The sequence below is a fragment of the Dichomitus squalens genome, assembly GCF_000275845.1.
Source record: "Dichomitus squalens LYAD-421 SS1 unplaced genomic scaffold DICSQscaffold_3, whole genome shotgun sequence".
Classification (NCBI taxonomy): domain Eukaryota; kingdom Fungi; phylum Basidiomycota; class Agaricomycetes; order Polyporales; family Polyporaceae; genus Dichomitus; species Dichomitus squalens.
In genome coordinates, this window is record NW_006766885.1 from 1,656,080 (window position 1) to 1,680,525 (window position 24,446).

Sequence of the window (24,446 nt, forward strand, 5' to 3'; positions counted from 1 at the left end):
TGTGACTGGTGCTCATATCATCACATGTACTTGCTTAATAATATCTTCAATATTAGCTACCAATGAGGGCAATGAAATAGCCTCAACAAGAATCGCATCATTCTAGTCTAATACAGCATATTTCTTCAAGTGCTCGGGGATAGCGTCCTCAAGGCCCTTAGCCCTCAACCATGCCTTCGAGAACAATCGGCTCTGATAGCGGTAGGCACCGTCACAGAGGATGGTAGCGATAGTTTTGCCTGACACGAGCACTCGATTAGACCTACTTTGAATGACCAAAGAAATATGAGGGAACTGACCGGGACCAAGCTTCTGCGCCAACTCTACCGCGGCAACCACGTTCAACGCTGAACTCGCGCCGAGATACAAGCCCTCCGTATCCAAGAGGTCATACAACATCGCGATGCTCTTCTCGTCCGGTATGTGCAGGGCGCCATCCAGCTGCTTCACAAATGTGCCCAGGTTGTTCGTGATGCGTCCCTGTCCGATACCTATTGACCGTCGCACATCAGCATGTCTTCAATACCGCATACGCGCTACGTCAGGAAGGCATCTCACCCTCAGTAATCGAGCCCCCGCTCCGCTCCTTCAGCTTCCCCCCGCTCGTCACATAACTGTGCAACACGCTTCCTGGGGGGTCCGCAAGCCAAATCTGTGTCCTTCCGTCGCTCTTCTCCTTCAGCGCGCGCCCGACGCCTGCGAGCGTGCCCCCCGTCCCAGTCGCGCACACGAACGCGTCAACATCGCCCTGCGTCTGTTCCCAGATCTCGGGGCCCGTAGAGTGGTAGTGTGCCTCGGCGTTGGCGGTGTTGTCGAACTGGTCCGTCCAAATCGCGTTGTGCAGGGTCTCGGCGTAGTCCCGCGCCTGGTGATTGTAGTTCTTTGGGTCTTCGTACGCGACTGCGGGTACGGGGAAGACCTCCGCGCCCAGCATGCGGAGGAGGTCGATCTTTTCTTGACTCTGTCGTGTGACAAGTGGTATGCATGGACCGTCATGGAGAGCAAAAGGCGTGCAGAAGACATACCTGAGTGTTGGGCATGAAGATCACACAGTGGTATCCCCGTGCTCTGCATACATGCGCGAGACCGATACCAGTGTTCCCTGCAGTACCCTCCACAACAGTCCCTCCAGGCTTCAACCTACCCTATAATCAGTCACACTCCCCACGCGAAGAAAGGCAGTAGAGACCCGTCAGAGTAACACTCACAGACCCTGCGCCTCGGCATTCTGAATGACTCCCAGGGCTGCACGATCCTTCACGCTCCCGCCAGGATTCTGCAGCTCGCTCTTCGCGATAATGTTGCATCCGGTCTGCCGCGAAAGCTTCTCCAAGCGGATCTGCAGATGCCAACGCGCATCAGCAACATAAACGACATCAAGAGCAAGAGGTACTGACCAGAGGAGTATTTCCTATAGCACCGACGAAGCCATCAACCGGGCGAGACGGGAAGGCGCGCGTAAGCGGCTTCGCATGTACCCTCAACCCCAGCGCCGCAGACACAGACCGCGATATAGTCATAGAAGCCTTAGTAGTAGTGGTGGGAGGGAGGACGCAGCCTGCGCAGATATACGCCGCACCCTGAACTGAATTCCGAATTGAAAGCAGCAATGTGGGCCGTCTCAGTGGCCGAACTGTTCAGGCATCGAAGGCGTCATTATGAGCACCGTGTCCACCCGCGTCCCCGCCGGCGGACCGGAGGGCAGAACTTATGTAAATGCGCCCCGCGCGTGGCAGTTCTCTACCAACGGGTGGTTGAGATGCGTACTTAGAGAGTACAGGCCAGATAACCTCCGACAAAAGCGGAAGCAGTGCTTGACGGAGATCCGTTGTTGTATTGCAGAAAGGACAGGATGGTGATAGAGCACAGTCGGTAATAGGTCGGTCGGGACCGCATGGAAGGAAGCCTGAGCAAGACGAGACGATGTGCACGGAAACCGCAAAGCGAAGCGAGCAGCAGCTTATCCATTAAAAGCGCGAATACAGATGGTGTATCTTGGAGGCAAAAGGGGTAACCACGCATGAACACGAAGTGAAGCGGACAAAAAACTACGTAAGTAATGGTGGCTAAACGCGAGACGGAAATTGGGATAGGTAAGGGAGGCAGTGGTTGTAAAAGCGTGTGGACCAGTGTCCGTCGTGCGAGCGTGCGTGCGTCATGCGGGCCGTTACATAGTCAAGATCACCAGAGGGATGTGAGGGTATAGAGCAGAAGATGAGAGAGAACACAGCCGATTCCCGGACTGAAACGAGATACCCGCAGCGTACTCACTGCTGGCGCTTCTTCACGTTCTGCGAGAGCCATTGAAGGCCCTCGAAGAGACCCTCACCGGTCGTCGCGCAACTGACATATCTTTTAGAACCCAAAGAGAGCACCCCTTACAAGCGAAATGCGTACCTTGGGTGGACGTACCATGACCTGTCGCGCATCCGGTGGAGGCCCAACTTCTCGGTAACTTCTGCTGGTGACATAGCTACGCCGAATGAAGCATGAGCCGCCTTTTCATGCATAACAGCAACATGGCAACGTACCCCCAGGTAAATCCTGCTTGTTGGCAAAGACAAGCAAAAGACACTCCTTCATCTCCCGATCGCTCAGTATACGGTGGAGCTCCTGCTTCGCCTCGTCTATACGTTCGCGGTCCTGACTGTCGACGACGAACACGAGACCCTGGGTGCCGGTGTAGTAGTGCCTCCACAGTGGCCGGATCTTATCCTGCCCTCCGACGTCCCACACGTTGAACTTGACATTCTTGTACGTCACGGTCTCCACGTTAAAGCCCACTGTGAGTCGACAACAAACACGCATACCGTCAACCCGCGCGCCAGGCCTGCTAGCACACAGCACACGAAGGCGGACACGCACCTGTTGGGATGGTGGTAACTGACTGGTTCAGCTTCAGCTTGTACAGAATAGCTTGATACGCGAACAGTCAGTATCAGAAGACCGCAACGCAATATACGGCCAACTTACTGGTCTTTCCAGCCGCGTCCAGACCCAGCATCAACAGCCTCATCTCCTTGTTTCCGAAAATCTTGCCTGCAGACGCACAAAGAACAAATCAGCCCTCCATGTCACCTGTCCCCGGCCCAGCAGCTGTCGCCACACGACGCCCCCAGCGTCCGACCGGTCCCACAGCAAAATGTACGAGAGACGCACCGAGAGCCTTCGAGAGATTGGCACCCATGGCTGGCGGTGGCAGTGGAGAAGGTAACGAACGACGGGAGGTGGGAGAGAGAGGCAGAACGGAAAGGAGTCAACCAGTTTCGCGCGCCGCGTCCAACAGCGGACGGATCGCAAAGACGGTGCCCGCTGCAATCGACAGGACCCCGAAGACTCCAATCAGAACATTCATTGACAGCAAACACCGCCTATGCCTTTTACTTCGCCCTCCGACCAACCCCCTCGACGACGTCGACGGCGATGACTCCTGAGAATCGTTTGCGGTTTCTACGCGAGCACTTAGTGCCATAGGGAGCAGACAGCCGGACGCAAGCTTACGCTTCCCCGGATAAGCAGCAGATAGTATGCGAGGACATTATGAAGGCACGTAAGGTCTATCTAGCATGAGTACATAACACTCCAGGCGCAATGGTATACAAATGAACCCGTCAATTACACTTGCGAGATGTCCCAGACAGCGTGAAAATGAGCATAAAATGAAAAGCCATCCTCCGCCCCCCCGTGCAGCTATCATGACGGAGACGTAGTCGCATTCGCACGCGTCGGCGACCCGATCTGTGACTGGTTGAACACCTTCAACCACCCCTCGCCCATATCCGACCGCAGCGCCTCGATCCGCGCGCGGAACGCATCTGCCTCCTCGAACTGGTTCCCGCTCTCCTTCCCTCCCGCGTTACCGGGCTCGTACACCGACGCGGAGACACGGGCGCGCCGAGCCTGTGCGCGCGAGAGAGTCGATGACTTGCGGTGCCCGATCATGCGGCCCTCGGGCAGGGAGGCAAACGCGTCGTCGGCTTCGGTGGTGGGGGAGGGCGCAGTGTGCGCGAACTCGGTCATGTGCCGGCTGTGTCGTGATTTGGGCTTCACGAATGTTGTTGGTGTTGGCTGCGGCGGGGGCGAGGAAGGGGGGCTGAACGCGCTCGGAGGCGCACGCGTCGGAGTGGGTAGAGGAGCGAGGGCTTCCTGCGTAGAAGGCGCTGGGGCTGGGGCCGGAACCTGGATATGAGTGGGGGCTCCATTTCGCTGCGCGGGGCTGATCGTTCTCGAAGCAGTGGGGCGCGGCACGCTCTTTACGCTCGCCGCCTCGCTCGCCTCCTGGCCTCCGTCCAGATCCACTATCCGCTTGTTCTTCTTCCTGCGCCCGCGTGCATGCCCTGCGGCAGGGTGGGGAAAAGCTGGATGTGATGGGTGCGATGCTGGTGAAGAATTGGGGGAGGCGTGGAGGGGACTGCCTTGCGCGTGCGCAACCCCATTAGTCTTTGACGGACTTCCGACAGCCACAACAGGTGGGGAGTACGCGACGGATGGAGGCCGCGTGGAGGTCATCTGCTCGGGCGGGGGCGAAGTGAGATGGCGTTTCTCGTAGAAGCCTGGAGCCGAGCCGTCGAGGAGGACGCTCTTCTTCTCCTTCCAAAAGAAGTCAAAGCAGCGTATCCGATAGTCTTCTTCGATCTCCACAAGCGGATTGCCCTCCACGGACACCTCCGAGATATTAGGAAGAGTGGCAAGCCGACCGACTTCCGCGCTCTCCTCGATGAGATTGTGCCGGAGGTCCACGCGCTCAAGAGCATACAGTCGCTCGAGCCCACATATAGACTCAAGGCGGTTGTTGGATAGGTTGAGCGTCACGACACCACCCAGGTTGGTGTAGATGCCCAAGACAGAGTCGATCATGTTGTCGGAAAGATTGAGGCAGATGAGGTTGTATAGAGCTGATAGACCGGCAGGGACGGAGACGAGTAGGTTGGAAGATAGATCGAGATGTGTCACAGACGTGAGATAAGATAGGAAAGAAGTCGGAAGGAATGTGAGGGAGTTGTCGGCGAGAGAAAGGTGTCGCAAGAGAGACCAGGCGGACGAAGGGAGTTCTGAGGAGAGTGGCTTGGGCGTATCTAGAGTAGGGGACTCTGCATCCGCATCCGCATCCTCGCCCTCAGCATCCTCAGGTACGGACTCGGGAAGCTGCGTGCTATGGAACGATGACTGGCGGGAGACACCGCGGGATAGTTTCCTCGATTTGAGAGAGCTCACCCGGCCTTCTCGTCTCGCCTGGTCATCCTTCACAGCACCGATAAAGATGTCAGAAACGTCCTCCAGCCCACTCCTTGTCACCGTTAGACTTCGCAAACTGCTCGCTAACTTATCCCAGCCGAGTATTGTCCGCGGATCGATGTCGATGCACTGTAGCGTCTGCAGGTTCTTGAACGCTTCGAATGGTAGCGCGTTCTCAATTGGCGAGTCCTTCGCAAGCTCAGCGATGAGCCTCGGCTCGGGTGCGTGGAGAGAAAGGGCGGGAATGACGTTGAAGCTCCTGTAGATATACCTGAGCTCTGCGTCAACGGTAGGTGGAGGCGGTCTACCAAACCAGCCAGCACCAAGTGATAAGCGAGAGACGGCGGAAAGAGATGAGCGCAGGGACACGAAGGAAAGGGCATCCGACTTGTCTCCATTCGTGGGGAGTGAGATGTAGTTCATAGGACGCGAGGGGCTATCGACCTTGATATCGAGAGAGCCGACTTGGTAGCCCAAGGCCTCCATACGCATGAGGAGGTAGAAGAGGTGATGGAAATCGAACGCGAGCACGACGGGCTTCGCGTTCGCCACGGCATTAGGATTGGAGGCGAACCAGCCTAGGGGGTTAAGGACGGAGACCTCGGATGGCTTGGAGACCTTTGATGGTCGTCTCCGGAGAGGGGCCGCCGCTGCAAGTCCGGCTTCATGCGTGCGGATGTATTCCGCTATGCGTCGTATGTACTCGTCTCCTGGCTCGGGCTCCATGGTCGTCAAGAAAGATGGAAAGGTAGGGATACGGGGGCAAAGGCGTGCAACGTGAAATCCAGGTCGAGTGTGGGCTGAGTTCGCTAATTAAGGGTGCATGGAATGACGCGCCGGAGTCGACCCCGAACACCGAGCTACACAACGTGGATGACGAGCCGTTAATGCTAGCTTGGCTCGCTAATGAGATGCGTGCATACCTGCAGAAGACGGACACGAGCAATCAGCGGTGGCGAGCACGCGGAAGGACAACGTGCAGCAATGCAAGGTGTAGTGGCCGTTGGGAGCAAGTGTGCTGCGCCGAGCTTGCTCCGGGCGCGCCGTCCCCCAAAGCGGGCAGAGGTAGAGCACGTATCACGTGCCTGGGACGCGTCAGTGCACCTCCACTCACAGTACTAGGGCGCCTAGCACGCCTTTCTCCCGACTCTCATCTCTCCACAGCCATGAAAATCACCGTTAAGACACTACAGCAGAAGGTCTTCCAGGTATGCAGACACGTCGCGCGCTTTGGCGTTCAAAGTAGACTCTCATGGATTTGACTAGATCGATGCGGAAGGCTCAGATACTGTAGGCGATTTGAAGAGGAAGATTCAGGAGACCCAGGGCCATGCACTCGAAAGTCAGAAATTGATCTACTCTGGTAAGTTGCCCTCAGCGATGCAGGACGCTCTCATCTGAGTCGGGGATAGGCAAGGTGCTGCCTGACTCCAAGACGGTGGAATCATGTGAGATCAAGGAGAAGGATTTCTTGGTGCTCATGGTCTCAAAGGTGTGTCTTCACTTCATAATTGGCATCGTGTCCTCCCTCGAACCCATTGTCTTCCTCTAGCCAAAGCCGGCTCCCTCTAATGCCCCACCGGTCACAAGCGGTGCTCCTGTCGCTGCCGCACCACCCGCTGCTGCCGCCCCTGCGCCTGTTCCCCAAGCCACCTCGTCTGCTACTGCCCTTGCCCCTGCCCCTGCTGCCCCTCAGCCACCGAACGCGCCTATCCTCACTCCTGCTCAGGCTGCACCTATCGAGGGTGCCGCGCCCGTCCCTGCCGGAGATGGCTCCTTCCTAACAGGAGAGGCACTCCAGTCAACCGTTAACAATATGATCGAAATGGGATTCGAGCGCGAGCAAGTCATGCGTGCGCTTCGCGCGAGTTTCAACAACCCCGAGCGTGCAGTCGAATACCTTTTCAACGTATGATTGCTTTAACTCATAATCACGCAAAGTATCTCGTGCTGACAAATCGGGTCGGAATGCAGGGCATTCCCGCACATCTCGAGCACATGGCCTCAGCGGCCCCCGCGGCCCCCGCACTGCCCGCCGCACAGGGCCAGCCGTCCGTCGCGACCCCAGCCCAGCCCGCGCAACCCGTAGCCCAGCAGCCAGCCCAGCAGCCGGCCGCTCAGCCCCAAAACCTCTTCCAGCTCGCCCAGCAGCAACAGCAGCAGGCGGCACACCCTGGAGTAGGGGCCGGTCTTGGCGGTGCAGGCGGTGGGGGCTCCCTCGCGGACCACCCGCAAATTCAGCACCTCCGCCAGCTGATGCAGCAGAATCCCCAGCTCGCGCAGCCGATCATTCAGGAGCTTGCCGCGCAGAATCCGGGGCTCGCGCAGGTGCTTGGGCAGAACCCCGAGATGCTCGCGCAGCTGCTCAGTGGGGCGCTTGCGGGCGAGGGCGACGAAGGTGGCGATATCCCTCCTGGGGCGCAGGTCGTGCACGTCACTGAGGAGGAGCGCGCGGCGATCGAACGCGTACGTTATAATCGAGCTCTTGTCTTTTGGTTTGCGGTGCGTGACTGATGATCGTTTTTGCTTGGATGTAGTTGGAGGCACTTGGTTTCCCCAGGCAAGCCGTGATCGAGGCGTACTTTGCGTGTGACAAGAACGAAGAGCTCGCGGCGAATTACCTGTTCGATGGCGCATTCGATGACCAGGGAGAGCCGTAAGCGTTCTGTTACGTTCCGGGCCAGTTCGCGATGTACGAGCGAGGATTATACAGACGACTATGTAGCTATTTCCTGTGTATCATTGCATCTCAAGGCATCACTTCCATAACCGTTACTCGATTGCGACACTGCCGGCGCAATGGAAGACGGGGGCGCCACGACCGTCATCTAGACCAGTCGTTCGCCGCATTGATCCTGAACACTACCGGTAGGGTTCCCTCCTACGTTGAAGGACCGAAGGGTATTCGTACATACATCGTGCAATGTCATAGTGCGAGTCGTACGCTACGTTGCGCCGCGTGCATGGCGCGTTAGCGGAGTATACAGACATGGTACATGCAGCCAAGTAGCTTCTTGGTCTCTGTCGCAACCTCTGAGACTTGGAATGGTATCATGCGTCTGCTACCGTAAGCGATCTGTAGATTGCGATGTTGATTAAGTTGGCAGAGCTTCCATCCTCAGCAAGGAGCGTTATATCTTCGAGGTCCGTTAGTACGTCCGTGAGTTCTTCCGCGCGCGCCGACGCCCAAACCAGCTGGCAAATCGCAGCATGTAGCGCCAGATACATCGGGTTCGGAAGCGGGGCGTCCGTCGAGGTGAAGAGCTTCACGGTCTTGGGCAGACCGAGACGCGGGGCGACCTTCCCCCAGGTGAGGACCTTGTACGTGTTGGCTGCGTCCGGAACGGGTTCCAGCGCGACCTGGAGCTCCGTGAAATATCGGTGGAGGCTGTCGAGACAGGATGAGACGTTCAGCGATCGGTCATCGGCACGGAATTAGGGTCACGAGAGAGCGTAACAGGTCGAACTATAGGAGGCGAGGCTCTAGACTCACGTCGCAGAAAGAGTTATGACGTTGTCGAGTGAGTTGATCCCGTTGTGCATGAGCTTGGCAAGGCTGATGCCCCCAAAGCACTCCAGCGCGCACCAGATGGAGGGGATGTGGGCGGCGGACGCGGAGTCGCAGCCCGAAGAGTAGCCAACGCTGTTGCGGAGGGAGAAGGGGATGATGTGCGCTACGCGTGTAACTTCATACCCTGTCCCGGTGAGCGATCCTGGTCTATGGGGGTGAGACAGATACGTTAGTATTCTCTGCTAGAGTGATTGAGGGTGGCAAAGAGAGCGGAAGACAAGTCGTACTCATATACAATCGACCCGCGAATGAGTAATGGTTATCTCACCGTGGTTCGTACTGATGCGTGCAGGGAATAATGCAAGGATACAATCCCTCATAGACAAAGTACTGACCCATTTGCGACAGTCTCTGGGTCGACTTTCCCTGTAACGACGCATCTGTAGCGATCTCGTTCGAGTGTCTACCACATCTTCTCCGTGAGTCCTGAGACAAAGATGAATATTTTGTGAGACTGAACGTACGGCCTTTATAACCCCTTGCAGAGCATTGACTGCCTCCATCCCGGGTGAGTGTGAAGCGTCCGCGGAGGCGATGCCGCTGTGAGACATCCTGCTTCGAGGCTGGGGTGTCCTGCCTCCCGAGACGCGCACTGCAGATTAATGTGAGCTACGTATGCTTTTTGAGAGGGAGGCACCACGAACCAGGGACAATGATATTGCGCCAGAAAAAGTCGGCCAGCTGGGCGAAATGGCAGCTGTCCAGTCTCCTGGCCTCCTTGTACGCATCCCCGCAATGGATGATTTTGCTAGCCACATTCACTCTACCTTCCTCATTGGGGGCACATCGGAGGACAGCCAGGAGAAGATCCTGGTCACGCTTCGAAGCGTGCTGGCGCACTGCGAGTGCTGCACGATTAGTGAGTGTGTCAGAGATCTCGGAAGGCATGTCGGCCTTGATAGACTCGCCGTCAATGGAGCTCGAGATGTGTTAAATATCAGTCAGAGCCGAGGTCCGGGGGCATAACTCTCACGGGACCTAACATTCGTGCTCTTGTTGAAGTGATCGAATGATCGCAGACCTTGGAATGGAGAAGCGTGCGCTTACTTACTCCTAGCTAAGTGGCGGTGTGTGGCAGCCTAGAACCTAGCGGTAGGCGTTGCGTCGGGGGTTATGATGCTCAGCCATCGTAATAGGACAGTCCGTCGGCTGAACTCGGTTGCCTTTATTCCAGACGTTTATGGAGCTGTTCGTATTGCCTGGGTCCCATACGACGATAGTCCGACGGAGAGCCAATGGTCGGTCGTCTCAATGAAGGTGTCTCTCAGGTGGGAAGCAAAATACTCATTTGTGGATGCTTAAGCATCGTCTTGCAGATTGGTTCTAGCTCTTACTGTGAAGCGCCGGTAACAGTTCGCAGGCGATACGGCAGTTGGTGAGCAAAGTGGAGCAGAGTGGTATTTCATGAAGTGGAAAAGAGGTGACCTGCACGGGATGTAGATGATCATTCAGTGTGCATCGAGCGTAGTCCGAAGAGACTGGACCTCGTCCTTCAATTCCTCAATTTTCACCTTCCTCTCGGCCACCTGCTTCTCGAGGGCCGAACATGCAGCTTCTGACACTGCAACGACACGGTCGTCCATTGTCTGTGTCAGAGTAGTCTGGGCGAAACGACAAGGGTTAGCAGGTCCGTTATATGCTCGCAAGCACCCGTCGCAGACTGACCTTCAAGTCCCTCTCAAGTCCCTCGCCAACACGATCCCAATCCTTCCACCACCGCCTCTTTGCCTTCTCCCATCGTCCAACGGCCCATCGTACACCCACAGCGGTACCTAGCATCCCCACCCCCAGCGCGGTTTCTGTGCTCATGCCAACGTCGACCATTCCCCCGAACATCTGGAGCTCCGTCGCCCATCCCGCCCATGCGACCCCAAGGCCGCTGAGAATGCTGCCGCTCATACCGACGACGGCGCGCTGCGCCGACACGTGCAGGCGTTCGGTGGGGAAGCCGAGTTGACTTTGGCGGGCGTGGAGAGGGGAGGTGAGCGCTGTCGCGGTAACAGCGTAAGATGGAGTCGCGGCGATGCGCGCGAGGGTGTTGTGCAGGACAGGGGAGTGGTAGGGCGAGTTGACAGGGAAGGAGCGCGCGAGGGCATTCGCAGAGTCCGTGAAGGTGGTTTGTAGCGATGCCAAACGGCCTGCGTGGAACACGAGCTGTTGTATTAAGATCAGCGGAGAGAGTACACAAATACGACGCAGGAAGACATACCTTTCGTTCCAGATCTCTGCACCAGGCGCGGTCGACAGCGGCAATTACGACCTCGCGCACGTCGTCGACCCTCCAGAAGAGCTTGTACCACTGTAGTGCATCCATCGTGGGCTTTATGCTCCGCTTCGCCTGGGCGACCGCCTTTGCGATCTCGTCACCATCCTGGCCCCCTGCGCCGAACACTTCTAGATGCGCCTTGGCTTTCGCCTCCTCCATCTGCCCCCGTAGCTCGCTCGTCGCCGTCAGGGCTGCGTTGGCCTCAAGCTCGGCTTTGTGGAGTACAGCTTGAGCGGTTGCAAGAGCGTCCTTGATGAGGGCGCGGCCAGTTTGTGCGTGGATAGCAGTAACCTGTGCGGAGGCAGACGTGCCTGAAACACTCGAAAGGATATCCTTCACGGCGTTTGTGATGCTAGCTACATTAGAACCTGAGACATCGTCTTGATACCGTTGTACGGACAGAGGGGACGCGATGCCGTCAGCGAGAACTTGCAACCCGTGAAGTGCTCGAGAAGGGTCTACGAATATGACGTGCAAGTTTTCTTGCGAGCTGAGCGGGCTCACCCGGGAATGTTGGGCAGCCGTAGCGGGGTACGCCGGAGAAGGTGAGAGCACAGCAAGAATTGCGTTTTCACGTGAGAGGGGAAGAGGAGGGTCCGAAGAGACAGGGAGGATGGATGCTAGAGGAGTCGACACGGGATCGCACAGGATGATGGGTACATCAGCCGTGAACAATAGTTTTGCACTTTCCGTGTCGGATGAGGGGGAAGGCACAGAATGCTTGAATTCCGTGATCTCTATTGGAACGTTGAACTGTTGGAGCCATGAAGATTGGACGATTATGACGTCCTCGTCCAGAGAAGGAGAGGTGCCGTATCTGGCGTAAGGAGATGAACGTTGAGCAGAATAACTACAGACCTTGAGGACGTACTGGATTTTGACCATTCGGTTGCTCTCGGACTGTGCGCTCCATCGCGAGCGCAGGATAGCCCTCTGCTCGTCCGACACGAACGGGTCTTCTAGGATAGCAATAACCAGCTCGTTCGCACTAGACCTCCTGTCGACGCCATACACTACACAGTTGATATGAGCACTTACGCTAGCGATCTCCCAGTGGCTCTGGAATCATCATATAGTGAAGCACGCACCGACGACCCTCACCCTATCCTTTTCCCGCTTCTCCGGCGCAAGCGTCAAGTCATCATACACCTTCCCCAGAACCTCCTCCCAGAAATGTAGCGACTCCCGTAACGACACACCATTTGGACTAGGTCGCGCACTAGGTAGTACACGTGGAAGGAGTGCTGTGGTTTTGTGTAGGGCGGTCAGCACTTGCGCCCGTTGGTCTTCGTGCTTGCCCGGAGCCGCCGTTGCCGTAGAGGCGCGTCGAACACTGCAGGCTGTCGTTCGACACCGGCGCACATTCCTGTGTATGGATTGCCCTAGCCTCGAAGTTGAAGAGCTATGAAGTTGTGCTGAAGAGCGGAGAAGGCCAGAGGACGAGGCCAGACATGTCGGCATGGATGAAAGTCGCGATCATAGCGAGACGCGCCCGATGACACGACTCACTTGCAGGCTCCTCCTGGACACCCATGCGTGTTCCCCTTGCTCAACCTCGCAAAACATCGCAACTTCGTAGATGTTATAACGCCTATGATATAGTCCATCCCAAAAAATACCGATACACATTACACGCGCAGTATAATATACTACTGTACGGTCACTCGCCAGTGACTACAATCTTTGGCGGGGGCGGTGGAGGCGGGCCTGCTCGGCCCTGCGGTGTGCGATCGTCCTCCTCGTCGCTCTCCTCCCCTATATCAAACAAGTCCTCCCGTTCATCCCACACGTCTGAGAGCCTTGTCGCTTTGGCAACGGATGAGCGGTTCGGAGTGGTGGGTTTGGTGGCCGACGCGGGGGTGTTCGGCTGGTTGTGGAGGGGCAGGAGTTGCGTTCCTGAGGCATCGTCGTCTTCCTCGTCGTCTGAAGGGATAGAATCGGTATCAAGTGGACGGTATAGACGGTGGATCTGTCAGCGTAGAGATGTAAGCAGATGGTCCGAACCGGGCTATGACGGATACTCGGCGTACTTCGCGTCTATGCCTGTAGTACCGCTCGAGGTGATAGGCGATGTATAGCCCCAGCGTTGAGCCCAGCAGGTTAGCCTAATAACACGTTGTGTGAAAGGGGAACGGGAGAACTGTGGTATATCGGCCGACGACTTACCGCAACATCGCCGACCTGGAACTCTTTGTACTGCAATGCAGTTTAGCGTTTCATCACGCGCAACATACAGGGAAAGCAACGTACCGGGAGCATGGACTGGACGAACTCACTGACGATGCCCCCAAGGAAGAAGCATACCACGCCGGTGAATATTAGGGGCGCACTGCGCCAGAACCATATACGTCTTGCATCTCTGAATGCATACGGAAGGATTGTTGAAGAATCCAGAGACTCAGAAGTCTAGCGACTTACTCTTCGACATCGAAGATGAAGTAGAAGACGCCGGTAGCAAGGCCCATGCAAAGGAAGTGCAGTAGTTTGTCATTGAGAGGCAGTGAGTGTGAGACGTTGGTGAAGCCAAGGAACGCCAGGCTGAGGAGGACGAGACAAGTGAAGACCAAAAACCACTGGCCGCATGACGCCTGGTCAATGTCCGCGCGAGAGTGTAACGCGCTGTGAACGACGTACTGGTCGCAAACGGAGCGGCAGGTCGTACTTTGGTATTCGGAAGTGATGCGAACGCATGACGGCCTTGTTCACCTTGCGGACCGCTTTACGAGACCGGCGGGCAGTTTGTGTCCAGGTGGACTCGTCGGACGAGTTACCATCGGGAAGACCAAGCATAGCTGAAACAACCTTTCAGCATGCACCTAGTGGTGTTATTGCCAGAGAGGCGTGTGCTAGGAGTGCACAGACGAAACCTAGGAATGATGTAGAGAACGTCAGCGAAAGAGGAGGAGACGGTGGCCACAGGACGGCGGAAGGAGGACTGCTCATCGGCTGTGCCCCGGCAGCCGTTATGCGCGACCGCTGACGTTATTCTCTAAATAAGTCTAAACGTTGCTCATAATAAACGCGTTATCCGAGGCGTCATTATCCCAGAATTGCCCGCATAACTTTGGCACAGCTCCCACCGCGACGATGGCGGCTCTCCGACACCCGAGCTCATGTCTGCGTGCATCCTCCAAGTCGCCCGCCTGCCTCTGTTGTCACTCAGGCTGCAGTCGAAACCAGCGCATCTGCTCCGAACCATGTCAATCAGCTCCGGCACGATTCAGTCGACACTCGGCGGATTCTCCACTTGCGAGATATCCGACGCCCTGATCAAACTAGGCTCGCCGCACGGTGGATACATCCCAGACATAAACATGCTCTCCCCATCCGACCGCAGCGATCGCATCTGCGGGCCCGCTTACACGGTCCAGATGGTTCTTGGTTCCAACAAAGACGCGCCCAAGCTGTCTGCGCATTTTGTGGACACCGCGTCGGAAGGCTCGGTCATTGTCATCAACACGCCAGAACGTTCAGTACCATTTTTGTGCATTGCATTGATTACTAGGCTGAAAGGATGAATCATTTGCATCGCGATGCACAGGTGTGAAGAACGCGGTGTGGGGCGGCTTGATGACCGCCGGAGCCCAGTCGCGGGGCGCCCTCGGCGTGGTTATCTCTGGTCGATGCAGGGACCTCGCCGAGCACCGCGAAGCGTCGTTCCCCGTCTTCGCGAGGGGCCACTCTACACTAGGGCAGTCGCCTTTTACTCGCCCATCGGAGGTCAACGTCCCTCTCGTGATCCGTTCCCCGGACGTATCTGATCAGGAGTTCCCGCCGGTCCGAGTGGAGCCTGGGGACTGGGTAATTGCGGACGAGGACGGCGTAGTTTGTGTCCCTGCCGAGAAGGCAGAGGAGGTTATAGGCCTGGCTATGAAGGGAAGAGAAGTCGATGCGCGTTGCCTGGAGGATATCAAAGCGGGGAAGGGTGTCCAGGAAGCCTTCAAGAAGCATCGCGGAAAGTAGATGCCACTGCTGTATACCCAAACGGAAGGATTTCAGAGTAGTCAGGTAGGCTCCCGAGTTTGAGATGCGTCAGAGTCCGATGCTCACTGCGTATCCCTACAGTCTACGATAGGCCTGTAGAACGACTGCTTCGTAAGCTATGTCGTCAGGGGAATAGTAGCTGGATAGTTGATGTTATGGTAGATTACTGTCGTGGAGGGAAGATACATGTTCTGTGCAACATATCGTAAGGCTACATAAGTGCCGGCCGTTTTGGCCGCGCAGTGTGCTCAACGCATACAACAGAAACAAAGGTAATAAAGATACAAGATGTCTGCCCGAGCCAGAGGCATACTGCTGTGTTGTCCGTACGACCGTGATCGAAATTAATAGTAAATCCCACAATATACCATACGGAACGACCTTCGCAGCCTGAGCACAACCACTCGTAGCGTACGAAGGCTGATCGTTTGCCATCGAGGTGCCTTCGTGCAAGATCGCCATCAGGGCATGAGTCCCATGGTCAGCCCCATCCTCGAGCGCGAATGACAGTGCCTCCGTCTCGGTCGAGTAGAAGCCGATCACCATGTGCGAATGCTTCTTGAGCGGGGGGCCGGCGCAGGAAGCACGGTCGAGGTGGTAGAGGACGGAGACGTTGTACGCCCTGGCATCCATGTACGCGAGGTACGGCCAGAGATTGAGGACCGACTCGTTACGGAGGACGACGGCGTAGATAGGGTCAGCGTTCGCTTGAGTGGCACCCGCCCCCGCTGACTTTCCGCTCCTGTGCGTGCTGCTGTCGTGGAATTGGTTGAGACCGTGGCTGTAGCTGTGGTCGTGGTGGACAAATCACGCCTGCCCTATGAAAAGAAGGTTACCGCTGACTCACGTCCAGGTGTCAAGGTCGACAGAGCTCTATGCTTACCTTACTAGAGAATGGTCGTGCCGGATGCTTGCGGTACAAAAGCATGTGGAACCGGCCCGCCGCGGACTCCATCGTTTTGACGTCCGTGCGCGTGTCTTCGTTGGCGATGCGAAGCTTGTCGCCGCAGTTCTCAGAAATGAGCGGGTCACGCCGCACTGCGCCGAGCTCCTTCCCTCTGAATCTCAGGTGCACCGACAGATCAGCGTCGTCCACGCTGGTCGAGCCGAGGATCCCGATCCCGGCCTTCTCCACTAGTGCAGCCGAGGTCGCAGGATTCCCGCGCGCGAGACGTGAGCGGCGGAAGAAGGAGCAGAGGGAGTACCGAACGTCGACGCGAAATGGTGTGGGGTTATTCCAACGGGTAACCCTTGCCCAGCCGTCGCGCTGGATCTGCTTCGCGGGCGTCTTGGGACGGGCGAGGCACCACGTGGGGAACACCTGCGTCGCGACGTAACTGCCCAGCTGGCTGTTAAGTGAGCCCTTGCGATTGTGCGCGTGCAGAGCGAACTCTGTGCCAACTGACACTCCATGCATCTCGCCCGCATCGACTTGAACGTACTCGTTGTTGTAGGGTGAAACCGCGACGAAGCGGCCATCACAGGAGAAGGGGACCCCGTCGAAGAGAATGCGGTCGACATTCACACCTGCGCAAGCCGCGTGCTGATGGTCGCCCATGTACGGAGCGAGCTCGTGTGGGAGGTCAGCGTAGGTGAGTTTGTGGAGCGGACGGGCATCCTTCAGTGATAGGAGGGCACGGGTGAAGTTCCCTCCGTCCTTACGTTCCGTCGCAGACCATCCGGAGCCACTCGCAGCAAGGACGACGTGCGATTTGACGGTAATTCCGGTGAAGCCTCGGTTGGCCACGGGCTCGGTCTTCTGCGGGGAGGCGCTCCGCCAGAAACCTGCCAGCAGGTCTTCGGACCTGGCTTTACGTGTGGGGGTGTAGCGGGTATAGCGGCGCTCCTTGGAATCGTCGTCACTGGCGGGCGGGGGGCAGAAGCAGGTATCCAGGATGAGGGTGATGTTGTCGCCTTTCACTTGGGCGAGGTCTTGAAGCATGGCGTGGAGGGAGCGGTTGGAGATGCCAGCGTTTGTATGGCCTTTGGGCAGCTTCGTGTCATAGTCGTAAGTGCAGAGAACAGGGACGTCGCTGCGGCCCTGGTCGAACCAACCAGGGGGCGCGCGAATGCTGCTACCATGTCCTGCAAAATAGACGATGAGTGCATCGCCGGGTTCGATGGCGGGGTTGTTGACGAGGTGGTTCATGAAACGTTCCTCAATCTGACGCTTGGTTGCCTGAGCGTCGATGAGGGTGCAGATGTGATCACGCGGGACCTGGAGGTCGTTCGTAAGCCAACGCTCAACGCTCTGTGCGTCGTCTACAGCGGCGTTGAGGTTCCAGATGTTGCCGGACTGGTACTTGTCGATTCCGACGAGGAGTGCAAAGACTTGTCCAGACATGGCCTAGGACGATAGTGTCAGCACGGGGATACTATCGCCCACAGGCGACTTACCATGAACAAGTATCGTCTTTTAGGTCGTCAGACGTAGACTGGATTGGTGGACGTGAGGTAGAGAAATGCAGATCAGTGACTTCTGAAGAGCCTGAAAGTCGTCTGAAGCCTTTATACGCGTCGCCGTGCATGCCACAGCGTACACGGGTGCCATGCGCGATGTATTAGGTTTCATAGTATCATCGTCCTGGGCCATGATCCACAGAGTGCGCGTCCAGCGCAGTATAGCAAACGCCGACAGACGTCTCTCATGTGCCTCGTCGAGGGCGCATAGATCTACGACGCTCCAGAATCATCAGCCGGCGAGGCGAAGTACGCGCTTGCGGGACGACGTAGGACGCAGCACTCACGGGAGATCCACGGAGGACTCAGACGGAAATATGAGATAACGGAAGACTTGAAGCGGAAACGAGCGCATCGTGAACAAATGACGGAGAAACGCCGCTATAGCTAGTAGCTAGTCAAAACGTCACACACAACTCGAATACGCACCTCGGACTCAGACAACCACCAAATCAGCGTGAGATGAATAGGGCACCAACTCAAGTATTTGCCAGCATGGACTCGTTCCTCTCATGGATTGGACCATTTAGAGCACATCTAATCAACTTCAGCTACTGGGAGTTCCAACTTCAGAAGACTCGCAAGTTAAGGTTCCGGTTATGGGGGAAGAGGGACAATTCGCTGGGTTGCAACTTGCAACTTACTTACCAACGAGAAGCGCTCAGGCCCGACTACCGGCCACCAGCAAGCGAGCCTTAGGCGCTTATATGTACCTCTCAAGCCACCACCAACGTAGTGGCGCAAGCACATTCAACACAGTGCAGTATGTTCGAGTTACGCTGCTAGATATCAATTAGAGCATCTAACAAAAGCTAGCTGTAGCCACAGACCTAGGACGCGATTCGCCTTGTATCTTGTCAGGATATCACTTTCCCACTTCTTTGCCTTAACTATCCAACATGAATCTCGTGTGTCAGCAATGCAAGCAACCATTGCAAGTGAGCTAAAGTCACACTTCAGCGTCTGAGATAAGGCCTAACATCTTGCCCCTCTCTTCAGCTAGACGCCTCGCTAGTTGACCTCGCTCCATCAGCATATGACATTGTTGCTTCGTCCCTGCCACCAGCAACCACATCGTCTCCTATAAGACAAGCTTCTGGAGCGGAGAAACTTGCGCAACTCCCATCGCCATCCTCGGCCAAAGCAGCATGGAGAAATTCCGTCCAAGGGTCAACTTCTTCTGCCTTGTCGTCACCCACGACGCAGCGGAAGCAGACACAACGTGGGCCATCACACCCCAATGAGTCATTTGTGCTACTGCAGGACAGCGTTATCCGCACTATCCCCACCAATCTCCCTCTAACTCCGCACGCGAAGAAGTCGTCAGTCTCCAAGTCGCGAAGCACGACCGTAGCGGTGCCGCCCGCCCCTGCACCCGAGGAGCCTTCCCCCCATCCAAACCCCTCGCCCCTCTCACACCATCTGCGCTCTTCATTGCGTCTATTTAATCTTCTATCGAGCCGCACGGACCTCGACCACCCCCTTTGCGCCGAGTGCACGCATATACTCCTTGGGACGCTCACGCGACAGCTCGAAGAGACGAAGAAGGAGCGAGACGGGTACATCGCGTTCGAAAAAGAGGTTCGGAAGGAGAAGGAGCGTGAAAGCGCAGCAGGGACTGGAAAGGCCGAGGTCGAGGGCAAGATCGAGCGGCTGAAGGATGAAGAGCGACTGGCGATCGAGCAGCTAAAGGCTGCGGAACGAGAGCGACAGCAGCTGGAAGAGGAACTCAAGAACCTCGAGCATGAGGAGACCGCACTCGAAGAGGAGGAGGCGGAGTGCGTGTCTCTCGTCTAGACCCACAGCCGCTGTCACGCGGGATTGACCCATACCTGATAGGTTCTGGCGCCAGCACAATGCGCACTTGCTGAAGTCTGCGGAGCAGGCGTCGCAGCTGGCGGCGCTACGTGCGGCCTATGCTGCAGATTCCGCTGTGCTCGACAAGCTCGAACGAACGAACGTGTACAACGACGCCTTCTGCATAGGACACGACGGCGTCTTTGGCACCATCAATGGTCTGCGACTCGGGCGCGTCCCAGGAGTACCGGTGAGTAGCAGATTGCTTACAATAGCAGGATTTTTGCCTGACGCCTGTACAGGTTGAATGGGCTGAAATCAATGCGGCTTGGGGCCAGACGCTGTTGCTGCTATATACAATCGCGCGCAAACTCGACTTCACCTTCGAGAAGTATGTAGCAAAGCATATCCCTCTCGGAGTTTACTGAACACTAGGGCCCAAACGCTTAGCTACCGGCTTGTTCCCATGGGCTCGTTCTCCCGGATAGAGAAGACCACCGGTGACAAAGCAACGTACGAGTTGTACGGCTCGGGCGATCTGCACTTCGGACGACTCCTTCACAACCGCCGTTTCGACTTCGCGATGGTGGCGTTCCTTGATTGCCTCAAGCAGCTCATGGACTATGTGAAGTCCCAGGACCCTCAAGTCGATTTTCCACACCAGTCAGTCATGCCTCGGAGCTCATGTGATCCGCACGGACGTGTCTAACGGTCATCCGTGTCTCCGCAGAATTGTGAAGGACAAGATTGGCGAAGCGTCTGTGAAGCAGCAATTCAGCCAGGAGGAAGCGTGGACACGCGCCCTGCGGCACGTCCTTCTAGCCCTGAAGATTCTACTCAAGTGGACGACGAACGGCAGTAACGGCTGACAAGAGGCCTCTCACTTCGTAACGCGTTTGTACCTAGTCACTTATCACACACATTGGCTTGTGGATAGTATGTTCATTGAGTGATCGTATTCCCGAGCCGGTTCCCGTATGTGATGGCTCAAGGTCAGTCCAGCTCGAATTCAGTGGAGGGGCTGTCGGCAATCGGAGCGGTTCATCCTGCGGCAGTCGGCCATGTTGGTGCGCGATCGAACTCCGGCGGGAACGCGCGAGCCTCATGTTTACGTATCGGCGTCCATCTATGCCACCGCAGTCTGTCGGACCCCTGCCAATGTTCCATCCCTACTCGACATACCCACAGCCGCAGCGATACTCTGTAGGGTCTGCTCAGTTGGTGTGCTAACGAGGATCTGGAGAGCTCTGGAGATGTGACATTCCGCCAGAACCGGACCGGTTCAGATTGTTTCCCCGGCAGTCCACGCGGATTGCGACGACTTACACCATAGCTGAGTCAGGCCGGCCAAGCAAGGCCAAAAAGCGCATTTGCATGTTTGTCAGCTCGACTTCCCCTGAACGCTATATCGAGTCTCTGGCCTGCTTGGGCCGTCCGTATCTGCCGCAGGCATCCGCTCAACTTTGAATATCGTCCGCCGGGACTGCAGCTTGATCGCAATGGGTCTCCTCTTCCTCGGAACGCCTCTTCAATGGGATGAGGCCAAGCAGTATGCCGATCATGTCAGGACCCACGGGATCACTCAGTTCCTGAACATCTGGGATCGTCTCAAGGATAGGTACGGAGACGAGCTGCTTTGGGGGGACGAGGTACATCACGTTTCGCCCTAGTGCAGTCTGTCTCTTTGCTGATCAAATGCTCGCGCCTCATCGCTTTCCCCTACACCCATTTGCGCCCGCTCCGAATTGACCACTATCACCTGCGCATTTACAACGTGGCTCGCTTAACATCAACTCCGGCCTCATGCGTGTACCCCGCACGCGAAGATCGAGTACATGGTCGCCGCCTTCGACGATCAAGAAAAGAACGTTAAGCTCTCCCTCCGTCAGACTGAGATCCTCGCGAAGCTGCAGTCCATCGTGAACGACATCGCGTCCGATCGCAGCGAGACGTACGTGCCTGCCTCTCACCTGTGAATATCAATATATAGCCTTCATTCTCGCCCAGTCGCTCTGTGCCCACCTTCCATCCGGAGTATGGACGGTTCATGCTCGAGTCGACTCCAGGATCGCCGTACACAGGCGAGATCCGCGACCTGCTGGCGGTGGAGAGCAACATGCGCTATCGGTGAGCCGTCGCGTCTCCGTAACTTCATGTATTGTGTTCTGAACCTTAGTGTTACTTCCCGTCTCTCATGGATCAAGCCGCCACCTCGCGCGCAAGCACCTAAAGTCTACCGAAGTGCCGTTCACAATGACGTCGTTTCCGCGCCTCGGGATTCCTGGCGTCTTCACCGAACCGTATTTCGACCCTGCGGATGCCGTGTCAAGCCATAGCCTTTTCCTACCTGAGGAGATCACAAACCCCCATGCACGTTTCCCGTCGGTGGTGTCCTTTCGTGTGTTCAGTCGCGCACTCAACCAGGCTCTTCTTGTAGCACCCTCACGGCTAACATCCGGCGGAGACGAGGCTCGAAGGTGGCGATCAATCTGCCGCTGTTCATTGACGACCGTACCCCGAGGCCATTTGTGGATCGGACGATTCCGTGGCAGAGGAACATCTATCCGGAAGATCCAGGTGAGATCTGGGCGATGCTTATCTTCGAGATGCAAGGAACTGAATAGGACTGTAGAGGCGAAGAATGGCGCTGCGCTTCTAGACCATATCTACATGGACGCGATGGGATTCGGCATGGGGTGTAGCTGTCTGCAGCTCACATTCCAAGCATGTAACATCACCGAGGCGAGGAGGTTATACGATGCACTCGTACCCGTTGCCCCGCTCCTGGTGAGTTCACTAGGCTCTCGCCCAGATTCCTGCCATTCACGGATCGTAGCTCGCGTTAAGCGCGGCAAGTCCGCTCTGGAGAGGCTACATCGCAGATGTCGACTGCAGATGGGACGTCGTCTCGGGCAGTGTTGATGACCGAACCGAAGAGGAACGTGGACTTAAGGTGATATCCTCGTCGTACTGTGCCTGTTTACTGGCTGCTGATGTCGCTGCATAGCCTTTGAAAGAGAGCCGCTTCAAGATTCCCAAATCACGCTACGCAAGCGTGAGCTTATACATTTCAGAGTATTGGATGAACCAGCCGGCATATAATGATATAGACGCGCCCCATGACCCAGCCATTTTTGAACGGCTTCGCAATCATGGTACGTGGGCAAATGAGCTGCATGCGCGGAGGGTTGCCACTGGTCCTGACATTGTGCTGTGACAGGCGTTGACGAGTTGCTTTCACGACACATTGCGCATTTATTTATTCGAGATCCACTTGTAATATTCTCCGAGACGATACACCAAGACGACACGACAAGTAATGATCACTTCGAGGTGCGTGTAATATCTCTCCTGTGGTGATTCGTCAGCTCATCCAGATACAGAACATACAATCCACCAACTGGCAGACACTTCGTTTCAAGCCGCCTCCGCCGAACTCGCCGATTGGATGGCGGGTTGAGTTCCGGCCAATGGAAGTTCAGATCACGGACTTTGAGAATGCCGCGTTCGCTGTTTTCATCGTTCTGCTATCGCGCGCTATGCTGCACTTCAACCTCAACCTGTATATCCCGATCTCCAAGGTAACCGTATCGTCTCCCTGCCGCATCCGCGAGCATGACATGTTGAGTTGTTGACTTGGTCCGCATCGCCAGGTGGACGAGAACATGGCGCGGGCGCAGCGACGGGACGCCGTTCGGTCCGAAAAGTTCTTCTTCCGCAAGGACGTCTTCCCTTCAGCGTCCTCCCGCCCGTCCAGCGTGGCGTCGTCGATACCGAGCTCCCCGATCAGCGAGCACGGCGGGCCGATCCACGTGAATGGGATCAACGGCAAGGAGAAGAAGCTGCGAAACTGCTTCCCGTTGCCGCCCAGGCCCGACGACGCGTACTTTGCAGGCAGCGTGCACGAGGAGTACGAGGAGATGACGATGGTAGAGATCATGAACGGCAAGGTGCGTCACGTTGTCGTCTGTCTTCTCGGTTGCCTGCATTCCTCTGACGTCCTGTCCGCCGGCGACACTTTGCAGGGTACCACATTCCCGGGCCTGCTGAACCTTGTATACATGTACCTGGATACGCTTGACGTGGACGACGAGTCCCGTCGCCGGATCGAAGAATACCTCGATTTGATCCGCAGGAGGACCAACGGTTAGTTGCTTTCTATCACCAGTCACTCATGGCGCTGCGCATAGGGACTGATACTGTCACGTCCAGGCTCGCTCCGGACGGCAGCGAGCTGGATCCGAGAGTTCGTTCGGACGCACCCGGCGTACAAGTTCGACTCGGTGGTGTCACAGGAGATCAATTATGATCTCATGGTCGCCATAGATGAAATGTGAGTTTCGCGTGGTCGTGCCCGGCGTGTCGCAGGAGAAAGAGGTCGTGCTCGACCAAGCCAATGCTGACGAGCCGTGCCTTCGTTTCGCATGACAGAGAGCGCGGGTTGCGAAAGGCCCCGGACTTCCTTCCGGCCAACTGTCGGCCGCGGGATTAGATTTACTAGAAGCGCGATACACAGAAACAGGAAGACATACCGCTGGGATAACAAGGACAGGAGCAGCAGTAATTGGACCAAATTTTGGAAGTAGATGTCGCGGTTTGGATTGTTTGGCGCGATCAGTACGGGTTGAGGTTTGGTCATAGGCAAGTCATAGCAGTTACAAAGTCTGTATCGTTATGTTCTATTTCTGGGCATTCAGTGACCCTCGTTGCGCAAAGCGTGTATTGAGGTATGAAATATACAGTGAAAGTGTCTGTGTCAAGTTTCTGTGGAAAGTTTGAGCACCGTCTGCTAGTTACGCCCCTACCGTGTACCAATGTTTGCTTATCCACTTCGCTCGTCACCCACTGCGAATGCAGTTCTAATTAGGAACCGACTCCGTGGAATGGAAGGCCGGGAAGCAAGATGGGCTCTAGGTGGAGCTCCCCGTGATTGCACAAGCTCGCGGACTCTGTAGCCGGCTGCTCTGTGCATATCCAGCCTGAGTAAAGGAGCCGTGTGTCGGAGCTCCATGATGGAACTATTGATACGACCTGTAATGACGGTGGCTTTGGGCGACAACGTTTATGAAGGGTTCTCCGACTTGTTTCCTCGAGCTACCAGGTGTGCCGAGGAGAGGGGACAATTACATTGTC

At 56.4% G+C, this 24,446-nt stretch overlaps 11 protein-coding genes across 11 annotated transcripts; 4 read left to right on the forward strand and 7 right to left on the reverse strand.

The window, feature by feature from the left end:
• Window positions 1–1,608, reverse strand: DICSQDRAFT_79746 (pyridoxal phosphate-dependent enzyme beta subunit). The gene is made up of 6 exons (XM_007362086.1): window positions 1,398–1,608; window positions 1,209–1,339; window positions 1,026–1,140; window positions 559–961; window positions 300–491; window positions 1–239 (listed from the first exon to the last, which is right to left on the reverse strand). Exons 1-6 carry the CDS (start codon window positions 1,518–1,520, stop codon window positions 103–105), a joined length of 1,101 nt encoding a protein of 366 aa, XP_007362148.1. The 5' UTR covers window positions 1,521–1,608; the 3' UTR covers window positions 1–102.
• A 212-nt stretch (window positions 1,609–1,820) lies between these two features.
• Window positions 1,821–3,241, reverse strand: DICSQDRAFT_152691 (CPS1 protein). Its single transcript, XM_007362087.1, has 6 exons — window positions 3,160–3,241; window positions 2,974–3,039; window positions 2,866–2,916; window positions 2,532–2,783; window positions 2,398–2,473; window positions 1,821–2,343 (listed from the first exon to the last, which is right to left on the reverse strand). The coding sequence occupies exons 1-6, from the start codon at window positions 3,185–3,187 to the stop codon at window positions 2,268–2,270; spliced, it is 549 nt and encodes a 182-aa protein (XP_007362149.1). The 5' UTR covers window positions 3,188–3,241; the 3' UTR covers window positions 1,821–2,267.
• Window positions 3,242–3,521: 280 nt separating this feature from the next.
• DICSQDRAFT_178063 (L domain-like protein) lies at window positions 3,522–5,990 on the reverse strand. The gene has a single exon (XM_007362088.1). The coding sequence runs from the start codon at window positions 5,959–5,961 to the stop codon at window positions 3,694–3,696; it is 2,268 nt and encodes a 755-aa protein (XP_007362150.1). The 5' UTR covers window positions 5,962–5,990; the 3' UTR covers window positions 3,522–3,693.
• A 411-nt stretch (window positions 5,991–6,401) lies between these two features.
• Window positions 6,402–7,895, forward strand: DICSQDRAFT_166531 (UV excision repair protein Rad23; the record flags this gene model as incomplete). Its single annotated transcript, XM_007362089.1, has 6 exons — window positions 6,402–6,443; window positions 6,502–6,598; window positions 6,648–6,727; window positions 6,788–7,144; window positions 7,210–7,701; window positions 7,773–7,895. 6 exons carry the CDS (start codon window positions 6,402–6,404, stop codon window positions 7,893–7,895), a joined length of 1,191 nt encoding a protein of 396 aa, XP_007362151.1.
• A 391-nt stretch (window positions 7,896–8,286) lies between these two features.
• DICSQDRAFT_166532 (uncharacterized protein) lies at window positions 8,287–9,694 on the reverse strand (the record flags this gene model as incomplete). Its single annotated transcript, XM_007362090.1, has 5 exons — window positions 8,287–8,623; window positions 8,729–8,953; window positions 9,142–9,209; window positions 9,271–9,398; window positions 9,451–9,694. The coding sequence occupies 5 exons, from the start codon at window positions 9,692–9,694 to the stop codon at window positions 8,287–8,289; spliced, it is 1,002 nt and encodes a 333-aa protein (XP_007362152.1).
• Window positions 9,695–10,088: 394 nt separating this feature from the next.
• Window positions 10,089–12,547, reverse strand: DICSQDRAFT_99424 (uncharacterized protein). The gene is made up of 4 exons (XM_007362091.1): window positions 12,161–12,547; window positions 11,016–12,085; window positions 10,472–10,960; window positions 10,089–10,407 (listed from the first exon to the last, which is right to left on the reverse strand). Exons 1-4 carry the CDS (start codon window positions 12,531–12,533, stop codon window positions 10,255–10,257), a joined length of 2,085 nt encoding a protein of 694 aa, XP_007362153.1. The 5' UTR covers window positions 12,534–12,547; the 3' UTR covers window positions 10,089–10,254.
• A 111-nt stretch (window positions 12,548–12,658) lies between these two features.
• On the reverse strand, window positions 12,659–13,997 carry DICSQDRAFT_79758 (uncharacterized protein). The gene is made up of 6 exons (XM_007362092.1): window positions 13,707–13,997; window positions 13,491–13,645; window positions 13,323–13,431; window positions 13,239–13,268; window positions 13,103–13,177; window positions 12,659–13,041 (listed from the first exon to the last, which is right to left on the reverse strand). The coding sequence occupies exons 1-6, from the start codon at window positions 13,860–13,862 to the stop codon at window positions 12,733–12,735; spliced, it is 834 nt and encodes a 277-aa protein (XP_007362154.1). The 5' UTR covers window positions 13,863–13,997; the 3' UTR covers window positions 12,659–12,732.
• A 272-nt stretch (window positions 13,998–14,269) lies between these two features.
• DICSQDRAFT_51186 (RraA-like protein) lies at window positions 14,270–15,035 on the forward strand (the record flags this gene model as incomplete). Its single annotated transcript, XM_007362093.1, has 2 exons — window positions 14,270–14,540; window positions 14,614–15,035. The coding sequence occupies 2 exons, from the start codon at window positions 14,270–14,272 to the stop codon at window positions 15,033–15,035; spliced, it is 693 nt and encodes a 230-aa protein (XP_007362155.1).
• A 365-nt stretch (window positions 15,036–15,400) lies between these two features.
• Window positions 15,401–17,589, reverse strand: DICSQDRAFT_178067 (uncharacterized protein; the record flags this gene model as incomplete). Its single annotated transcript, XM_007362094.1, has 5 exons — window positions 17,454–17,589; window positions 15,945–17,403; window positions 15,868–15,874; window positions 15,472–15,810; window positions 15,401–15,437 (listed from the first exon to the last, which is right to left on the reverse strand). The coding sequence occupies exons 1-5, from the start codon at window positions 17,454–17,456 to the stop codon at window positions 15,401–15,403; spliced, it is 1,845 nt and encodes a 614-aa protein (XP_007362156.1). The 5' UTR covers window positions 17,457–17,589.
• An 826-nt stretch (window positions 17,590–18,415) lies between these two features.
• DICSQDRAFT_99433 (APG6-domain-containing protein) lies at window positions 18,416–20,183 on the forward strand (the record flags this gene model as incomplete). Its single annotated transcript, XM_007362095.1, has 6 exons — window positions 18,416–18,454; window positions 18,516–19,294; window positions 19,356–19,563; window positions 19,616–19,704; window positions 19,764–19,976; window positions 20,044–20,183. 6 exons carry the CDS (start codon window positions 18,416–18,418, stop codon window positions 20,180–20,182), a joined length of 1,467 nt encoding a protein of 488 aa, XP_007362157.1.
• A 526-nt stretch (window positions 20,184–20,709) lies between these two features.
• On the forward strand, window positions 20,710–24,065 carry DICSQDRAFT_133128 (glutamate-cysteine ligase catalytic subunit). The gene is made up of 13 exons (XM_007362096.1): window positions 20,710–20,962; window positions 21,140–21,264; window positions 21,321–21,440; window positions 21,518–21,694; window positions 21,751–21,890; window positions 21,946–22,100; window positions 22,150–22,266; window positions 22,321–22,468; window positions 22,534–22,646; window positions 22,697–22,894; window positions 22,967–23,263; window positions 23,339–23,459; window positions 23,526–24,065. Exons 1-13 carry the CDS (start codon window positions 20,813–20,815, stop codon window positions 23,648–23,650), a joined length of 1,986 nt encoding a protein of 661 aa, XP_007362158.1. The 5' UTR covers window positions 20,710–20,812; the 3' UTR covers window positions 23,651–24,065.
• The last annotated feature ends 381 nt before the right edge of the window (window positions 24,066–24,446 follow it).

Coding starts and splice junctions, on each gene's coding strand:
- DICSQDRAFT_152691 (XM_007362087.1), bottom strand. CDS start 3,187: ATGGGTGCCAATCTCTCGAAGGCTCTCG. Junction 2,917..2,973: donor GGACGCGGCTGGAAAGACCA/GTAAGTTGGCCG, acceptor TCGCGTATCAAG/CTATTCTGTACAAGCTGAAG. Junction 2,474..2,531: donor CAAGCAGGATTTACCTGGGG/GTACGTTGCCAT, acceptor CATTCGGCGTAG/CTATGTCACCAGCAGAAGTT.
- DICSQDRAFT_79746 (XM_007362086.1), bottom strand. CDS start 1,520: ATGACTATATCGCGGTCTGTGTCTGCGGCGCTGGGGTTGAGGGTACAT. Junction 1,141..1,208: donor AATGCCGAGGCGCAGGGTCT/GTGAGTGTTACT, acceptor ATTATAGGGTAG/GTTGAAGCCTGGAGGGACTG. Junction 492..558: donor CGGGGGCTCGATTACTGAGG/GTGAGATGCCTT, acceptor GACGGTCAATAG/GTATCGGACAGGGACGCATC.
- DICSQDRAFT_133128 (XM_007362096.1), top strand. CDS start 20,813: ATGGGTCTCCTCTTCCTCGGAACGCCTCTTCAATGGGATGAGGCCAAG. Junction 21,265..21,320: donor GCGTCCGATCGCAGCGAGAC/GTACGTGCCTGC, acceptor ATTCTCGCCCAG/TCGCTCTGTGCCCACCTTCC. Junction 23,264..23,338: donor TAGAGATCATGAACGGCAAG/GTGCGTCACGTT, acceptor GACACTTTGCAG/GGTACCACATTCCCGGGCCT.
- DICSQDRAFT_178063 (XM_007362088.1), bottom strand. CDS start 5,961: ATGGAGCCCGAGCCAGGAGACGAGTACATACGACGCATAGCGGAATAC.
- DICSQDRAFT_99424 (XM_007362091.1), bottom strand. CDS start 12,533: ATGCCGACATGTCTGGCCTCGTCCTCTGGCCTTCTCCGCTCTTCAGCA. Junction 12,086..12,160: donor GGATAGGGTGAGGGTCGTCG/GTGCGTGCTTCA, acceptor TCAACTGTGTAG/TGTATGGCGTCGACAGGAGG. Junction 10,408..10,471: donor GACTTGAGAGGGACTTGAAG/GTCAGTCTGCGA, acceptor CGTTTCGCCCAG/ACTACTCTGACACAGACAAT.
- DICSQDRAFT_79758 (XM_007362092.1), bottom strand. CDS start 13,862: ATGCTTGGTCTTCCCGATGGTAACTCGTCCGACGAGTCCACCTGGACA. Junction 13,432..13,490: donor TTCATCTTCGATGTCGAAGA/GTAAGTCGCTAG, acceptor GTATGCATTCAG/AGATGCAAGACGTATATGGT. Junction 13,042..13,102: donor ACTACAGGCATAGACGCGAA/GTACGCCGAGTA, acceptor CTACGCTGACAG/ATCCACCGTCTATACCGTCC.